This window comes from Chrysemys picta, chromosome 8 (genome assembly GCF_011386835.1).
Source record: "Chrysemys picta bellii isolate R12L10 chromosome 8, ASM1138683v2, whole genome shotgun sequence".
Taxonomy (NCBI): Eukaryota; Metazoa; Chordata; order Testudines; family Emydidae; genus Chrysemys; species Chrysemys picta.
The window spans coordinates 109,540,924-109,557,378 of record NC_088798.1 but is presented as its reverse complement, the minus strand read 5'-3'; the positions used below and the strand labels follow the sequence as shown (position 1 = coordinate 109,557,378).

Below are 16,455 nucleotides of genomic sequence, written 5' to 3'. Positions count from 1 at the left end.
TCACTGCCGAGGGGCTGGGGGGGTCGCTGTGTTAGAGGGACCCACCCTTCTGTCACAGGGCAGTCCTGCCCGGAGTGCCCTCAGCGTGTCCACCTCCACCCGCCTCCTTCAGCGCCCCAGGAACCCATGCCAGCTTCACAGACTCGGCGATACCCTCCCTGGGGCCAGTTAATTGCAACCCCCCAGTGCAAATAGCCCATACCAGCCCCTTCCTCACCCCGGGGCACTGCCCTTACCCCATCAACATGGTGTGCACCACGCGCCGGCGTCCTCCACCCCAGCCCTAGCCTACCCCACTGCCTGGTCAGCCATCCCAGCCCTTCCAGTGCAGTGCACCCCCTCTCCTCCGGCCAGACCCCCACCTCTGTGCTGGGAGCTCGTCCTCCCCGGGGGAGCATCCCTCGTCCCCGGTCCCCCGGTCCCCCCCAACACGCAGGCTCCCCTGCCATCAGCCCCCTCGGGCCGTCTGCTCCGGCTCTCGGGGGGGGTCAGCCAGCAAAGCTCTCGCTGCTCCCCTGCCCTCAGCCTTCCCCTGGGACCCTCCCCGCAGTGCCCCCGGTCCTGGGAGCGCCAGCCTCCCCTAGGTACCCAGCCCCGGTGCCCCCTCCAAACCCAGCGAGGAGGCGGTTGACGCGACGTGCTGCTTTCAGGCGAGCGGCCGTGGCCCTAACGGGGCAGGTTCCAACACGCCCTGCCCAGCCCGGCCCTTCCTCCGGGAGGAGACAGCACCTCCCCAGCCCGGCTAGCTCCCGTGGCCCCCCCAGCCCGGCTGGCTCCCACGGCCCCCCCAGCCCGGCTGGCTCCCGCGGCCCCCCAGCCAAGGCGGCTCCTGCGGCCCCCCCAGCCAAGGTGGCTCCCGCGGCCCCCCCAGCCAAGGTGACTCCCGCGGCCCCCCAGCCAAGGCGGCTCCGCCACACTCACAATAATGGTGAGTCCCAACTGGATCAGCTCGCTCAGCGCCTGTGAGTTGCTCTGGACCAGTCTGTTGAGGACACAACCCAGATGTGAACCCCACTCGTGCTGCCCCAGACGGCCCTTCGCGGGCATCCCACCCACGGTGCCCCCCAGACCCCTGCCCATAGCGCCCCCCCAGACAGCCCTCTGCACACACACCCCGCCCACAGCACACCCCACACACAGACAGCCCTCTGCCCGCCCCCTGCCCACAGCACACCCCACACACAGACAGCCCTCTGCCCACCCCCTGCCCACAGCACACCCCCCACACAGACAGCTCTCTGCCCGCCCCCCGCCCACAGCACATCCCCCTACAGACAGCCCTCTGCCCATCCCCTGCCCACAGCACACACCCCCACACAGCCCTCTGCCCGCCCCCTGCCCACAGCACACCCCCCACACAGACAGCTCTCTGCCCGCCCCCCGCCCACAGCACACCCCCCTACAGACAGCCCTCTGCCCGCCCCCTGCCCACAGCACACCCCCCCCACACAGCCCTCTGCCCGCCCCCTGCCCACAGCACACCCCCCTACAGACAGCTCTCTGCCCGCCCCCTGCCCACAGCACACCCCCCTACAGACAGCCCTCTGCCCGCCCCCTGCCCACAGCACACCCCCCTACAGACAGCCCTCTGCCCGCCCCCTGCCCACAGCACACCCCCCTACAGACAGCTCTCTGCCCGCCCCCTGCCCACAGCACACCCCCCTACAGACAGCCCTCTGCCCGCCCCCTGCCCACAGCACCCCCCCCACACAGACAGCCCTCTGCCCGCCCCCCTGCCAGCTAACCTCACTCACATGCTAAGCTCGTTCACCCCCAGGGCTGTCCCGTTGCTGTACACGAAGTACGCCTCCATCACAGACTTCTCCTGGGCCCTGCAGGACGCGAGAGGCCATCATGTGATCCGGGAACGCGTCGATGGCAGCCCCAGAGTCCGGCCCTGTCACAAACCTGCGGTGCCATCCCACACCCGTGGCCCCTGGCCCCTGCTTTAGCCCTGTCCCGGCTCCCCGCACGTCCCAACTGCAGACCCAGGGCCCAGGGCCAGCAGCCGCCAAGCACCTGGCCTTCACCTGCCTTGTCGTCATCCTCTGCCAGAGCTACCCCCACCAACCTCCCTCTCTCCAGCCTGCGCCACCCCACCCCTCCCCCAGGATCTGCCCCAGCCCCACGGCCTTGGCCACCCCCACCCGGCCTGTGCCCTGCCCCCTTCCCACGCCTCGGGCACCTGGACGATCTGGACTGCGCATCCGCCGCGGACTGGATCACTGCCACATACACCGTCGTCCTGGTCGCCACCGTCAGAGCCCTGGAGCAAACAGGGAGGAGGCTGGTACATGGGCCGTGCCCCACGCCATCAGCCCCAGGGAGCCCCAGTCTAGCTGCCTCAGCCCTCCACTCGCAGGCCCGGGGGTGGATAGAGACGTGTCACTTGCCAGAGCCAGGTGGGGGCATCCGATTCTCCCTTCCAACGTCACGGGTCAAAGCTGGTCCCGAGCGGGAGCACACCTGGGCACATGGTACCCCGGGGGCCTTCCCCACCGGCCAGCAGCACCAGGCGGCTTGGGCATTCAGGGCCCCGCCGGTGCAGCCCGTGGCCCACGCAGCAAGGGGGCGGGGAGCTGCAGGGCTGATGGGAAGGTGGGACTGGAATAGCGAGGGGAGGTGGGCACTGAGCCTGCCACATGGTCCTGGACACCACCGGTCCCCTTAGGGGTGCACACTGCCGTGTCGTCTGCACACGCGCGGGTGCACATGGCCGGCCAGGTGACTGTGACACCCCGCCCCGTCTGCGCCCAGGGACCCCTCACGCTTTGATCCTGTCCGAGTTCTCCTGCACTTCGTTCACGGAGGTCGAGAACACCAGCCTGACCCGGTAGCTCTGGTCCACGGTGAAGATCTGCAGTGGGGGGAGGGAGAGCCGGTGGGTGAGCCAGGCCAGGTGTGGGCACGGTGCCGTGCCCAGCGCTGGCCGCAGAGAGGGCCGGGAGCGTACTCACGTCCAGCACGGCCGAGGAGTTGAGCGACGGCGTCCCGCTGTCTTTGGCCTCCACCGTCACCTGGTACCGGCCCTTTACCGACCCATCCAGGTTGCTTGCAACTCTGTCAGGACAGCAGGGTGTTCAGACGCTCCCCACCAAACCCAGCTACCTCTGCCCCACTGCCCACCCAACCCAGCTCTGTCCCTGCCCCACTGCCCCCAGGCCCAGCTACCCCTGCCCTGCTGCCCCCCAGGCCCAGCTCTCTCCCTGCCCCGCTGCCCCCGCAGGGCCAGCTCTCTCCCTGCCCCGGCGTTACTGGATGCTGCCGACGTAGAGGTCCCCCTCAGCCGCCGTTGCCACCTTGAAGACACTGGTGAGAGTGTGGGAGGGCCCGTTGTCCTGGAGGAACAGGACTTTGGAGATGCTGAAGGTGATGGCTCCGCGTGGCCCCGAGTCGGCGTCCCTGGCCTGTGACAGGAGACCGGGCATGTCATGGCCCCGCCGGCACAGCCCCCTGCTCTGGGCTGCCCCCCCGCAAGCCCCCCAAGGGCAGCTGCCCCGGACCCGCAGCCTCCTCACCTTGACCACAGCCACCGGCAGATCCACGGGGGAGACCTCAGGGACCACAACTGCGAAGGAGACAGGGAGACGGCTCAGTCGCGGCCAGCGCTCGGCTCAGCTCACAACGGCACACGGCGGCTGCAGCCACCCTCTGCTGGAGCCCACTGGGCAAAATCGGGCACCTGCCGAGCTCACAGGGCTCCCGTGCCACCACTCGCATCCAGGGGCTGTAAGTGACGGGCACCGACAGCTGCACGGTGGCACCAGGGCACCACCCGAGTCCTGCTCCACACCCCAAGGCTCAGGGCCCTGCCAGCGCTCAGGACAGGCCCCACTGGCTGGCTGGGCGCAGGGCCCCGGCCTCGCCCCCACGCAGAGCCCCCAGCCCGCGCTCTCACCGAAGGTGTCGTTGATGCGCAGGAACTCCGGGCTGTTGTCGTTCACGTCACTGATCAGGACCCTCAGCGTTGCTGCGAAGGACATGGAAGCGAGAGCCCCCGTCACAGATCAGGGGTCTCTGCGGCGCCCCAGCCCCCAGCCCCACCCCACAGGACCTTCAAAACCTGCCTCCGTCCATGTGCACCGATCCCTGCTGCTGGGGCCAGGGCAGCACGGATCACCCCCCACAGCCAGGGCTCTCCCACCCCGCTCCCCACGGCACCCCCTGCTGGGCGAGGCCGGGACAGAGTATCCGGGGTCACCCCCTCAGCCAGCACCCCGCTCCCCATGGCGCCCCCTGCTGGGCGAGGCCAGGGACAGAGTATCCGGAACACCCCCCTCAGCCAGCACCCCGCTCCCCACAGCACCCCCTGCTGGGCGAGGCCAGGGACAGAGTATCCGGAACACCCCCCCTCAGCCCAGCACCCCGCTCCCCACAGCACCCCCTGGCTGGGCGAGGCTGGGACAGAGTATCTGGGATCACCCCCTCAGCCAGCACCCCGCTCCCCACAGCGCCCCCTGCTGGGCGAGGCTGGACAGCGTATCCGGAACACCCCCCCTCAGCCAGCACCCCGCTCCCCACGGCGCCCCCCGCTGGGCGAGGCTGGGACAGCCAGCGTCACGTGGGGGGCAGCGGGAGACGAGGTTGTGGGGCCAGCCCCCACCGTTGTTGCTGTAGGGGTTGCCCTCCTCGGTGTGTGTGTCCTCCACACGCAGGGGCGATGGTCACCCGGTTCGCAGGGCCTCGTAGTCGAGCTGCGAGCTGTTGAGGAAGACGGAGCCGTTGGGCTCCAGGTAGAACCAGTCCTGGCACACGTGGCCTGCGGTCCCCCGCGCCCTTGTAGCAGGCCAGGCCCAGCTCCTGGAAGTGCAGCGAGTGGTTGGTGTCCAGGTCGGAGGCCTGCAGGGTAGTGAGCAGCCCTGGCTTGGCGTCCTCGGCCACGCTCACGTCCTGCGGCGAGGCCGGCACCAGGGTGGGCGGCTCATCATTCACGTCCAGCACCTGCACCTGCACCGTACAGGGCACCGCGTTGAGGGCGTCGCCGGTGCCCGTGTTCTCCGCCTGCACCGTCAGGGTGAAGCGCGCCGGACTGAGCCGGTCGTAGTCCAGCGCCACGTCGGGGTCCAGGGACAGGTTGCCCTGGTAGTGCCCAGGGCCCAGGCGGATGGAGCGCAGCAGGAAGTTGCTGGAGCCGGTGCTGCTGACCAACTGGAAGGAGATTCGGTGATGGACCTCGGTCTGGTCCGCGTCCTCCGCCTCCACGCTGCCCACGAAGGCGCCTGGGGACGGGGAAACCGGTGAGCGGCGCCACTGCCCTGCCACCGGACTGACCACATCCACGCCGCCCCTGCCCTGCCGCCGGACTGACCACACCCACGCTGCCCCTGCCCTGCCGCCGGACTGACCACAGCCACGCTGCCCCTGCCCTGCCGCCGGACTGACCACAGCCACGCTGCCCCTGCCCGCCCCTGCCCTGCCGCTGGACTGCCCGTGCCCCCTGGTGCCCCCTGCCCACCCCTGTCCTGCCGCTGGACTGAGCGCGCTCCCTGGTACTCCCTGCCTCTGGACTGACCACGCCCATGCTGCCCCTGCCGTGCCGCTGGACTGACTGCGCCCCCTGGTGCCCCCCACCCCTGCCCTGCCGCTGTCCTGCCCGCGCTCCACACTGCCCCCTGCCTGCCCCCCACCTCTCCCCACCCCACCACTGGACTGACAGTGCCCCCTGCCTCCCCACTCAGTCAGCCCTGCCCAGACCCCGTTGGCCTGTTGCTGGTATTCAATGCGCCCCACAAGTGCGCACCCGGCCTGGCGGCCCCTGTACCTGACAGGCCCTCCCGCACAGAGAACGTGTAGGACTCGTTGAGGAACACGGGCGCGTTGTCGTTCACGTCCTGCAGAGAGAAACCCAGGCCACTCGTCTGGGCCCTGCATGGTGCCCAGCTGGGCGAGGGGCAGACGTGTGCCCGCACTCCTCCCAGCATGGGCCCCAGGAATATTCTCACAGCTCCCCTTCCCCAGGAGAAAGATTCGGGACAGGAGCCCTCTGCACCCCCCCCAGCACGGCCAGGAGCCCCCCCCAGCCTGCTGCCCCCCCAGCACAGCCAGGAGCCCCGCCCCCCCAGCCTGCTGCCCCCCCAGCACAGCCAGGAGCCCCGGCCCCCCAGCCTGCCACCCCCCAGCACAGCCAGGAGCCCTGCCCCTCCAGCCTGCCACCCCCCAGCACAGCCAGGAGCCCTGCACCTCAGCCTGCCACGCCCCCAGCACAGCTAGGAGCCCCGTCCTCCCCAGTCTGGCCCCCCACTCCAGCCGGGAGCCCCAGCCCCCCCAGCCTGCCCACCCCCAGCACAGCCAGGAGCCCCGCCCCCCCAGCCTGCCACCCGCCCCAGCACAGCCAGGAGCCCCGTCCTCCCCAGTCTGGCCTCTCCCAGCACAGCCAGGAGCCCTGCCCCCCAGCCTGCCACGCCCCCAGCACAGCTAGGAGCCCCGTCCTCCCCAGTCTGGCCCCCCACTCCAGCCGGGAGCCCCGCCCCCCCAGCCTGGTCCCCCCCAGCACAGCCAGGAGCCCTGCCCCTCCAGCCTGCCACACCCCCAGCACAGTCAGGAGCCCCGCCCCCCAGCCTGCCACCCCGCCAGCACAGCCAGGAGCCCCGCCCACCCCAGTCTGGCCCGCCCACTCCAGCCGAGAGCCCCGCCCCCCCAGCTTGGCCCCCCCCCCCGCACGGCCAGGAGCCCAGTTACCTCCACAGTGATAGTGACGTTGACGAGGGAGCTGAGCTGTGGCACGCCCAGGTCGTGCACCCGCACGGTCACCACCACCTTCCCCTTCAGCGCCGGCTCCAGGGCCTCGCGGTCCAGTGCCCCCAGGCTGCGCAGCACCCCCGTGGCGGGGTCGATGGTGAAGTTGGCGCTGAAGGCCCCGGGCTCCAGCTGGAACCGCAGGCGGCTGTTGTTGGTGCCGGGCTCGTCGTTGTCAAAGGCCTGGAAACGAGGCCGCCGGAGGGCTCAGGGCCGGACTCAGGGACCCCCACCACAGAGCTCCCCCGCCCACCCCACAAGCCCAGCAGTGCACGGTGCCTCATGCCTGGGAACCGGTCACCATCCCGCCCACCCAGCCCTGGCGCCGTTACAGAGCCAGGGAACCCACACCCTTGGCCTCCAGTGGGCTCCCCACAGCCCCGGGAAAGCCCCAGCGCCCCCGTTAAAGGAGCCTCATTAGACGGCCCCAGGGGGCAGCCAAAGGGGCCGGCTGGAAGGTGCCAAGGGCCGGCTAGTCCTCTGGAGAAGTGGGGCAAGGGCATCGGCCCCCAGGGCTCAGCCCCACCTGGATCTGGACGCTGATGTTCTCCTGCTCCTCGTTGATGAAGATGTTGTAGGAACCGCTGATGACTGGGGCGTTGTCGTTGACGTCCTGCAGGGTGATCTCGAGGAAGGTGGAGCCAGTCATGTTCCCCCCGTCCACGGCCTGCAGGGTGACGGAATAGGGCGTGCGGGTCTCACGGTCCAGCAAGCTGCCGTTTCGCACCAGCACCTCCCCGCTGCTGGCGTTCACCGCAAAGATGTGCAGCCTGTGGGACATAGAGTGACCAGGTGTCCGGTTTTCAACCAGAACAGCCGCTCGAAAAAGGACCCTGGCGGCTCCGGTCAGCACCGCCGTCTGGGCCGTTAAAAGTCCAGTCAGCAGCACTGCGGGGCTAAGGCAGGCTAGTCCCTACGTGTCCTGGCTCCGTGCTGCATCCCGGAAGTGGCCAGCAGGTCCGACTCCTAGGCGGGGGGGCCATAGAGCTCCGCACGCTGCCCCTGCCCCGAGCACCGGCTCCGCAGCCAATGGGAACTGCAGGGGCGGTGCCTGCGGTAGAGAACAGCTGGTTCGCGGGGCAGGGAGGGAGAGGGGAGGAGGGGGAACACAGCGTGCTGGGGGAAGAGGCGGGGCCGGGGCGGGGATTTGGGGAAGGGATCCAATAGGAGAAGGAAGGGGGCGGAGTTAGGGCGTGGACTTTGGGGATGGGGTTGGAATGGGGACGGGACAGGGATGGGGTGGAGTCGGGGCCCGGGCACCCACCGGCACCGAAAAAGTTGGTGCCTATGGACCTGTCCGGTCCTGGCACGCCGGGCTGGAGGCAGGCACCAGGCACAGTCCCACCAGCCCCTCCGGAGCCCCAACCAGGACCTCCCCGTGGCAGTGAGGGGCGCGGCAGGGTACGTACATGCTCTCGGGCAGCAGCCTGTAGGTGATCCTGCCAAAGCCACCGCTGTCCGGGTCAGTGGCCTGCAAAAGCCAGAAGGGCCCCGTTGGTCACAGCAGCAGCGGGGCCCAGCCCCTGGGAGGCCATCGGGGGGGCTGGGCCCCAGCCAGGGTCCCCAGTGCCTGCCACAACCCCACCCCCCGCGGGTGCCCCAGAGCACCACTGCCCCCGTGGGCTCCCTCACCGTGATGGTGGAGATGACGGTGCCCGCTGGGCTGTTCTCCGGCACCTGCAGCCAGTACGTGCTCTGATTGAACCTCCGGACTGTGGTCGTTGATGTCAAGCAGCTGGATGGTCACTGTGGTGATGGAGCAGCAGTTCCCGGGGTTCCTGGTGTCGTTGGCAACGATCTACAGCATGGGGAAGGGACCACATCACCCCCAAACCCACTGAGCCCCCTCCCCTGGGGAAGGGACCACATCATGGTGGGTGCTCCAGGGCTCTGCACCCACCGGCAGCTCCCGCCCCCCCTCAGCCTCAACTCACCTCCGCCTCCTCCCCTGAGCGTGCCGCTGGGTCCTGCGTCTCCCCCCGTCCCTCCCAGCGCTTGCGCCCCCAGGGGGGAGGAGGGGAAACGTGGCGCGCTTGGGGGAGGAGGCAGGGCCAGGGTGGGGATTTGGGGAGGGGTCCAATAGGGGCAGGGAGGGGCGGAGTTGGGGGAGGGACTTTGGGGTGGGGGTGGAGTCGGGGTGGGGCGGGGGTAGGCACAAGCAACCACCGGCACCAAAAAAAGTTGGTGCCTGTGGACCGCGTCCCCCCAAACCTGCCGAGCACCCCCCATACTCGGTGGAAGGGACCGCGTCTGCCCCATCCCCCCATCCCCCTTGGGGCTGCCTGGGGCTGAGTTCAGGGGAATGAGGCTGGAGCTGCCCTGCCCACGCTGGGTGCCCGCCCCCCAAGGACAGGGATGGTTCTCCCACTGCAGCGACGCAGGTCCCGGCCTCCGGGGCTCTGGGCTCTGGGCTTGGCCAAATGCGGCCAGGCACAAAGGAGGATCGGCGGGCAGCCCCAAGGCCAGGGGGAGCGGCACCTCCCCGCCTGCCCAGCCCAACGGGATGCAGCCCCCCTGCAGCCCTCAGCGTAGGCACGCTGGAGACGGCCTGCCCCCCGGACAGGCAGCTGGCCCAGCCTGGCTCTGGGGCCTGTCCCCCTCCACCCTCCGGGGCTCTCACCTCCACTGTCATCACAGGAACCTGCTCGTAATCCACGGTGCTGGGGTGCTTCACCAGGACCTGCACCGCCCCCGTTCCCGTGATCCTCGTGGGCGAGACGGAGAAGGAGGCGGCGGCCGGGCCCTGCAGCTGCAGCTCAAAGGTGCCATTGGAGCCCTGCCCGGAGAGAGGAGGGGGAGAAACCCGGCCGCTGGGGGCCTGCTCCACCCCGGCCACACCCCACAGGGGAGCAACTGGGTTGGGCACTGGTCCCAATCCTGACCTGTGGCCCCTGTTCCCCCAGCCCTGCCGATCCCCCCCGATCCTAACCCCCAGCCCCTGCTCCCCCTGCCCTGCCAATCCCCCCGATCCTGACCCCCAGCCCCCGCTCCCCCAGCCCTGCCGATCCCCCCGATCCTAGCCCCCAGCCCTGCCGATCCCCCCGATCCTGACCCCCAGCCCCCGCTCCCCCAGCCCTGCCAACCCACCCCGGTCCTGACCCCCAGCCCTGCTGATGACCCCAATCCTGACCCCCAGCCCCCGCTCCCCCAGCCCTGCCGATCCCCCCCGATCCTAACCCCCAGCCCTGCCGATCCCCCCGATCCTGACCCCCAGCCCCCACTCCCCCAGCCCCGCCGATCCCCCTGATCCTGACCCCCAGCCCCCGCTCCCCCAGCCCTGCCAACCCCCCCTCGGTCCTGATCCCCAGCCCTGCTGATGACCCCAATCCTGACCCCCAGCCCCCGCTCTCCCAGCCTGGCCGATGTCCCTCGATCCCACCCCTCAGGGTGGTGGATGCCCAGGGGCAGGGGGCAGCCCAGCAGCTCCCACCTTGTCAGGGTCGTGGGCCACAATGTGGAGGTCACGCACAGGCACCCCGGCAGAGGAATGCTCCTCGAGGGAGCCCCCAAAGCGGCTCTGGGGGGCTGGCAGCGAAGTCGCAGGCGGGGAGCTCGCAGTCGTAGAACTGGGGTGTGTTGTCGTTGACATCGGTCACCTGGACGGTCACCGTGGTGCTGGGCCTGAGCCACCTGCCTGTAGATATCCAGCTTCTCCTCCTGCGCCTGGGGTGGAGAGGACGGGCCAGGTCAGGCAGGGGCAGCAGTGGGGTGAGGGGTCAGGGGAAGGGAGGATGGGATGGGTCAGGTCGGGGGCCATGGGCACTGGGCGGGACGGGTCAGGCTGGAACACAGGGGTACCGGAGGGGGATGGGTCAGGAGGGGGGCCAGGGGCACTGGGGGGGGGACGGGTCAGGTGGGAGGCCAGGGGCACCGGGGAGAGGGGGAGGAGCGGGGTCGGGGGGCGTGGCAGGGCTCTCACGGCTGCGTCCTACTCACCAGCACCTCTAGCAGCACCTCGTCGCTGGACAGCTGCTCTCTGTCCAGGGCGCTGCGCACCGTGATGGTGCCCGTGGCGAGGTCGATAGCAAACGGCACGCTGGCATCTGGGCATGAGGGTGGAGGAGAGCTGAGGGCTGGGTGCCCACTGGCCAAGCGGGCTGGGGAATGGGGCCCTGGGGGCGCGTCGCCAGCCGGGACTGGCCAGAGCCACTTGCCAGACACGGCCCCTGCACTCAGGGACCTTCCCCTGGGGGATGGCGCCCACTGAGGCCATGGGGGTCTCAGCACCTTCCGCCCCGGCCCCTCAGCACCCTTGGGTCCGTGATTTCTGTGAGTGCAGCTGGAGTAGGCTCCCCGGCTAACGGCGCCCTGTGCACCCCAGCGCCCCCGCATGGCGGCTCTCCCACCGCTCAGGAGCTACCCAACCCCTGGCACGGAGAGGGGACGTGGCCCCTCGCTGCTGCACAGGGCTGGGCCTCTGCTCATGCCCCTAGCCCCCTATCCTGCCCTCATCCCAAACTCAGCCCCTCGGAGTGACTGCCCCAGCCCCCCAACCTGTCCCCCCAAACTCAGCCCCTCGGAGTGACTACCCCAGCCCCTCAACCTGTCCCCCCAAACTCAGCCCCTCGGAGTGACTGCCCCAGCCCTCCAACCTGTCCCCCCAAACTCAGCCCCTCGGAGTGACTACCCCAGCCCCCCAACCTGTCCCCCCAAACTCAGCCCCTCGGAGTGACTGCCCCAGCCCCCCATCCTGCCCTCACCCCAAACTCAGCCCCTCGGAGTGACAGCCCCAGCCCCCCATCCTGCCCTCACCCCAAACTCAGCCCCTCGGAGTGACTACCCCAGACCCCCAACCTGTCCCCCCAAACTCAGCCCCTCGGAGTGACTGCCCCAGCCCCACAACCTGCCCCCATGCACCCCAAATTCCCACACATGTTGGCATGAGCGCCCTCGGAGAGGGAGCCGAAGGGAGCCCCCCGCCTGTCCCCCCTCCGCCCCTTAGCGTCACTCACTTAGGAGGCTGTAGTTGAGGGCATAGTTCACGCCCTTGTCTCTGTCTATGGCCCACACGGTCAGCACCGGGGTCCCCTGGAACGAGGAGCCTGGTGAGGGCGGGGCTCGCTATACACCCCATGACGGCTTTGCTACCCCCCTTTGCCCAGCTCACCCCCTCCCCACAGCAGGGGCAGGTCCGGATCCCCACTTCTGGGAGAGGGGGGCTCAGTCTCTCCTTCCCTGGGCCCCAGGGAATCGAATGGGGGTTTCAGGGTGTCCCTGCTCAGCATGGGACCCGTCCAGGGGAGCACCCCCAAGGGGCCCAGCATGAGACCCAAGGCCGCTCCCCCCCCCTCGCGCCCCCCTGGCTCCCCACAGCATGTTCAGGCCCAAGGCATGCTGGGAGTTGTAGTCTCCATGGGCCCCGCCTGCCTAGGGCAGCCCCAAAGGGGGCTCTGGGAGTGCAGCCCGTTCCAGGCGGGGGACTCCTTGACATCGCTCTGTTCCATGGCAACAGGCGGTGATGTCAGGAGCGCCAGGCTCTGGCCAGAGGGGAGGGCACTGGGGCAGAGCAGGCGGCAGGCGCCTTTTACCAGGGGGCAGTTCTCGGGCACCGACCCCACGTAGGGCTCATTCAGGAACTGTGGGGCCAGGTCGGGCTCATCCACCACGTTCACAGACAGGTAGGCGACGGAGCTCAGGTAGGTGCAGTTCTCCTGGCAGCCCACGCCATCCTGGGGAGCAGAGACCCCGTGAGATCCCAGCGCCCGCAGCCCCCCCGTACTCCCTGCCATCCTGAGCCCCCACCCCTATTCCCTCCAGCCCTCCTGCAGCCCCCCCATCCTCCTGCCACCCTGCGCCCCCACCCCTATTCCCTCCAGCCCCCACCATGGGCTGCCCCGCCGTCCTGGGGAGCAGAGACCCCATGAGATCCCAGCGCCCACAGCCCCCCGTACTCCCTGCTACCAAGCGCCCCCACCCCTATTCCCTCCAGCCCCCCCGCAGACCCCCCGGGGCTGGCCCACCGTGGCCTTGAGCTGGAGCTGGTAGTAGGTGCTCTGGTTGTTGTAGCTCAGGGAGCCGTTCAGCCCGACTGTCCCATTCTGCAGGACGTAGAACAGCTGGTGATTCTTGGCGGCGTCGGGGGTCACCTGCGGGAGGGGGAGGAGGAGGGTGGCTGTGTGTGAGCCCGGGATGCAGACCCATCCCCCCCCCACCCCGCAGAGCGCCGTGGGACTCACCGAGGGAGAGATGGAGCCAGGGGACCCTCAAAAGGAGGGGAATTGCTCCCTATCCACAGAAAGCCCACGCCCTGCCGCAGCCAGCCAGAGCCTCCTGCACCCCGTGCCGTTCCCAGCAGCTCCCCGGCTGCCCCCCAAGCTCCGCCAACAGCCCCTGACAGGCAGTGAGTGCCAGCTGCATGCCCCTGGGCGAGGCAGGGCTGGGGCAGAGCTAAGCCACGTGTCCCCCAGACTCCCGGGCTTTCCAGGGCCCTGCACAGTTCCTCCATGGGGAGTCCTGCCCTGCACCCCCTCCGGCCGCAGCCCCCCCACAACAGCCCCCCGCACCTCCTCCAGCCACAGCCCCCCGCGCCCCCTCCAGATGCAGCCCCCCCATCCTCTCCAGCCACAGCTCCCTGTGCCCCCTCCAGCCACAGCCCTCCCACAGCCCCCCGCGCCCCCTCCAGCCACAGCCCCCCCACCACAGCCCCCCCGCACCCCTTCTAGCCACAGTCCCCCCTCATCCTCTCCAGCCACAGCCCCCTGTGCCCCCTCCAGCCACAGCCCCCCCACCACAGCCCCCCTGCACCTCCTCCAGCCACAGCCCCCCCCGATCCTCTCCAGTCACAGCCCCCCACGCCCCCTCCAGCCACAGCCCCCCCGATCCTCTCCAGTCACAGCCCCCCGCGCCCCCTCCAGCCACAGCCCCCCCACCACAGCCCCCCCGCACCCCTTCTAGCCACAGCCCCCCCTCATCCTCTCCAGCCACAGCCCCCTGTGCCCCCTCCAGCCACAGCCCCCCCACCACAGCCCCCCTGCACCTCCTCCAGCCACAGCCCCCCCCGATCCTCTCCAGTCACAGCCCCCCACGCCCCCTCCAGCCACAGCCCCCCCGATCCTCTCCAGTCACAGCCCCCCGCACCCCCTCCAGCCACAGCCCCCCCACCACAGCCCCCCCGCACCCCTTCTAGCCACAGCCCCCCCTCATCCTCTCCAGCCACAGCCCCCTGTGCCCCCTCCAGCCACAGCCCCCCCACCACAGCCCCCCTGCACCTCCTCCAGCCACAGCCCCCCCGATCCTCTCCAGTCACAGCCCCCCGCGCCCCCTCCAGCCACAGCCCCCCCCGATCCTCTCCAGTCACAGCCCCCCGCGCCCCCTCGAGCCACAGCCCCCCCACCACAGCCCCCCTGCACCCCCTCCAGCCACAGGCCCCCTGCATCCCCTCCAGCCACAGCCCCTCACACCCCCTCCAACCACAGCCCCACGTGCCCTCTTCAGCCACAGCCCCCCCTCATCCTCTCCAGCCACAGCCCCCTGTGCCCCCTCCAGCCGCAGCTCCCCGCAGCCCCTCCAGCCACAGCCCCCCCACCACAGCCCCCCTGCACTCCTTCCAGCCACAGCCCCCCCTCATCCTCTCCAGCCACAGCCCCCTGTGCCCCCTCCAGCCGCAGCTCCCCGCAGCCCCTCCAGCCACAGCCCCTCCACCACAGCCCCCCTGCACCCCCTCCAGCCACAGCCCCCCACAGCCCTGCCCCCAGTGCCTGCTGCAGCACAGCTCCAAGAACTCCCTTGGCGCCTCCGCATCTCCCCCCAGCCTGCTGCCCCCCATCCCCCGGCCTCCACATGCCCCAGCTCTCGGCCCCCCATGGGCCGCCTGCCCCTCCACCGCCTTGTCTCAGAGCTGCCCCCCATCCCCCGGCCTCCACATGCCCCAGCTCTCGGCCCCCCATGGGCCGCCTGCCCCTCCACCGCCTCGTCTCAGAGCTGCCCCCCATCCCCCGGCCTCCACATGCCCCAGCTCTCGGCCCCCCATGGGCCACCTGCCTCTCCACCGCCTCGTCTCAGAGCTGCCCCCCATCCCCCGGCCTCCACATGCCCCAGCTCTCGGCCCCCCATGGGCCACCTGCCCCTCCACCGCCTCGTCTCAGAGCTGCCCCCCATCCCCCGGCCTCCACATGCCCCAGCTCTCGGCCCCCCATGGGCCACCTGCCCCTCCACCACCTCGTCTCAGAGCTGCCCCCCATCCCCCGGCCTCCACATGCCCCAGCTCTCGGCCCCCCATGGGCCACCTGCCCCTCCACCACCTCGTCTCAGAGCTGCCCCCCATCCCCCGGCCTCCACATGCCCCAGCTCTCGGCCCCCCATGGGCCACCTGCCCCTCCACCGCCTCGTCTCAGAGCTGCCCCCCAGCACGTGCTTGAGGCCAGCGTGGCCCAATGCTGCTCTCTAGCGGCTGCCAGCGGAGTTGGCAGTGCCCGGCTGGTCTGGGCTGCCTGGCCCTGGCGGGACCGGGGCAGACGCCCGCGCTGGGGGCTGCCCGAGGATGGGATGAGCCGGGTGGCGAGAGCGAGGCTGGTTGTCACATCCGCTGGGCAGCGCCTTGTTCCCCCCACTGCCAGGCTCCCCGAGACCCACCCCACGCTGGGCACCCCAAGCAGGGTCCTGTCCCTGCCCCCTCTCGCCCCACTGACGTGCCTGGGGCTGGAGGAGTGGGGAGCCACCATTGCCCTCTACTTGGGAGTGGGTCACGTTCCAGCTCGCAGAGGGACCCCCCATACAGCTCCTGAGGCCGGCCCCCCCCAGGCGTGTGGCTCACGGGGGCCCGGGGCCAAGCACAGGGCTGAGGAGCCTTGGACACCCGCCCCCACCCTGTTATCAGCCACCAGCCGCAAAACCACCCACCCGCCCTGGGCCCAGCCAAACCACCTCCCCCGCCCCGGCCCCGCGCTGGGCCCAGCCAAACCATCTCCCCCGCCCCGGCCCCGCGCCGGGCCCAACCGAACCATCTCCCCCTCCCCGGCCCCACGCCGGGCCCAGCTGAACCATCTCCCCCGCCCCGGCCCCGCGCCGGGCCCTGCCGAACCATCTCCCCCTCCCCGGCTCTGCGCCGGGCCCAGCCAAACCATCTCCCCCGCCCCGGCCCCGCAGAGGCATCCCCGGCACTCACCGACACGATCTCATACCGCACTCTGCCGGCGTTGCCCGAGTCGGCGTCCGTGGCCAGCACTCTGTAGATGGCGCTGCCTATCGGACAGGTCTGAAACACAGGGGACAGGTAGGACTGGCCTGGGAGGTGCCTGTAGGTCCGGGGCAGCACCTGGCAGCCAGGAAGTTGGCGCAGCCCTGGGCACGCCCCACGGACAGAGCGGGGTCACTCACAGCAGCAGCTTGGGGGGCGTCTCACAGGGCTGGATGCACCACCCAAGGGATCAGGATGTTGTGCCTGGAGCTGCCACGTCTGGGGGAACCTGAGACGCTGGGGACCCATCGCCCCGCATGCCACAGCCCTGGCGTTTCCCCACAGGGGCTGCCTGGAGCTGCCGAATGCCCCTGCCAATCAGCGTGTGCCCAACCTGGGGATGGGGGTCAGTGACAGCCCCCGCGGCCTGGCTCGGAAGCCCCCCACTTGGCACGCGCTGGCAGGCCTGCTGGTCCCGGGTCAGCCCCGGCCTGGCCAAGGTATCCGGCCTGATGCCAACGCACTGAGGGCCCCACTGAACATAAGAACAGCCATACTGGGTCAGACCAAAGGTCCATCTAGCCCAGTATCCTGTCTACCGACAG

The 16,455-nt window shown here is 70.3% G+C and overlaps 1 protein-coding gene across 1 annotated transcript in view; it reads right to left on the bottom strand.

The window, feature by feature from the left end:
* The window catches only part of CDHR2 (cadherin related family member 2), a 28,752-nt gene that overhangs the window by 2,786 nt on the left and 9,511 nt on the right, over window positions 1-16,455 (bottom strand). Inside the window, 25 exon segments of the mRNA XM_065555191.1 lie at window positions 922-982; window positions 1,755-1,832; window positions 2,186-2,266; window positions 2,769-2,857; window positions 2,958-3,060; window positions 3,256-3,407; window positions 3,519-3,568; window positions 3,899-3,970; window positions 4,604-4,769; window positions 4,771-5,219; window positions 5,762-5,831; window positions 6,679-6,918; window positions 7,262-7,505; window positions 8,145-8,206; window positions 8,368-8,439; window positions 8,441-8,533; window positions 9,356-9,511; window positions 10,166-10,258; window positions 10,260-10,352; window positions 10,354-10,398; window positions 10,672-10,778; window positions 11,688-11,763; window positions 12,264-12,404; window positions 12,696-12,821; window positions 15,839-15,928. Of these exon segments, the coding sequence (XP_065411263.1) occupies window positions 922-982; window positions 1,755-1,832; window positions 2,186-2,266; window positions 2,769-2,857; window positions 2,958-3,060; window positions 3,256-3,407; window positions 3,519-3,568; window positions 3,899-3,970; window positions 4,604-4,769; window positions 4,771-5,219; window positions 5,762-5,831; window positions 6,679-6,918; window positions 7,262-7,505; window positions 8,145-8,206; window positions 8,368-8,439; window positions 8,441-8,533; window positions 9,356-9,511; window positions 10,166-10,258; window positions 10,260-10,352; window positions 10,354-10,398; window positions 10,672-10,778; window positions 11,688-11,763; window positions 12,264-12,404; window positions 12,696-12,821; window positions 15,839-15,928 (3,009 nt within the window).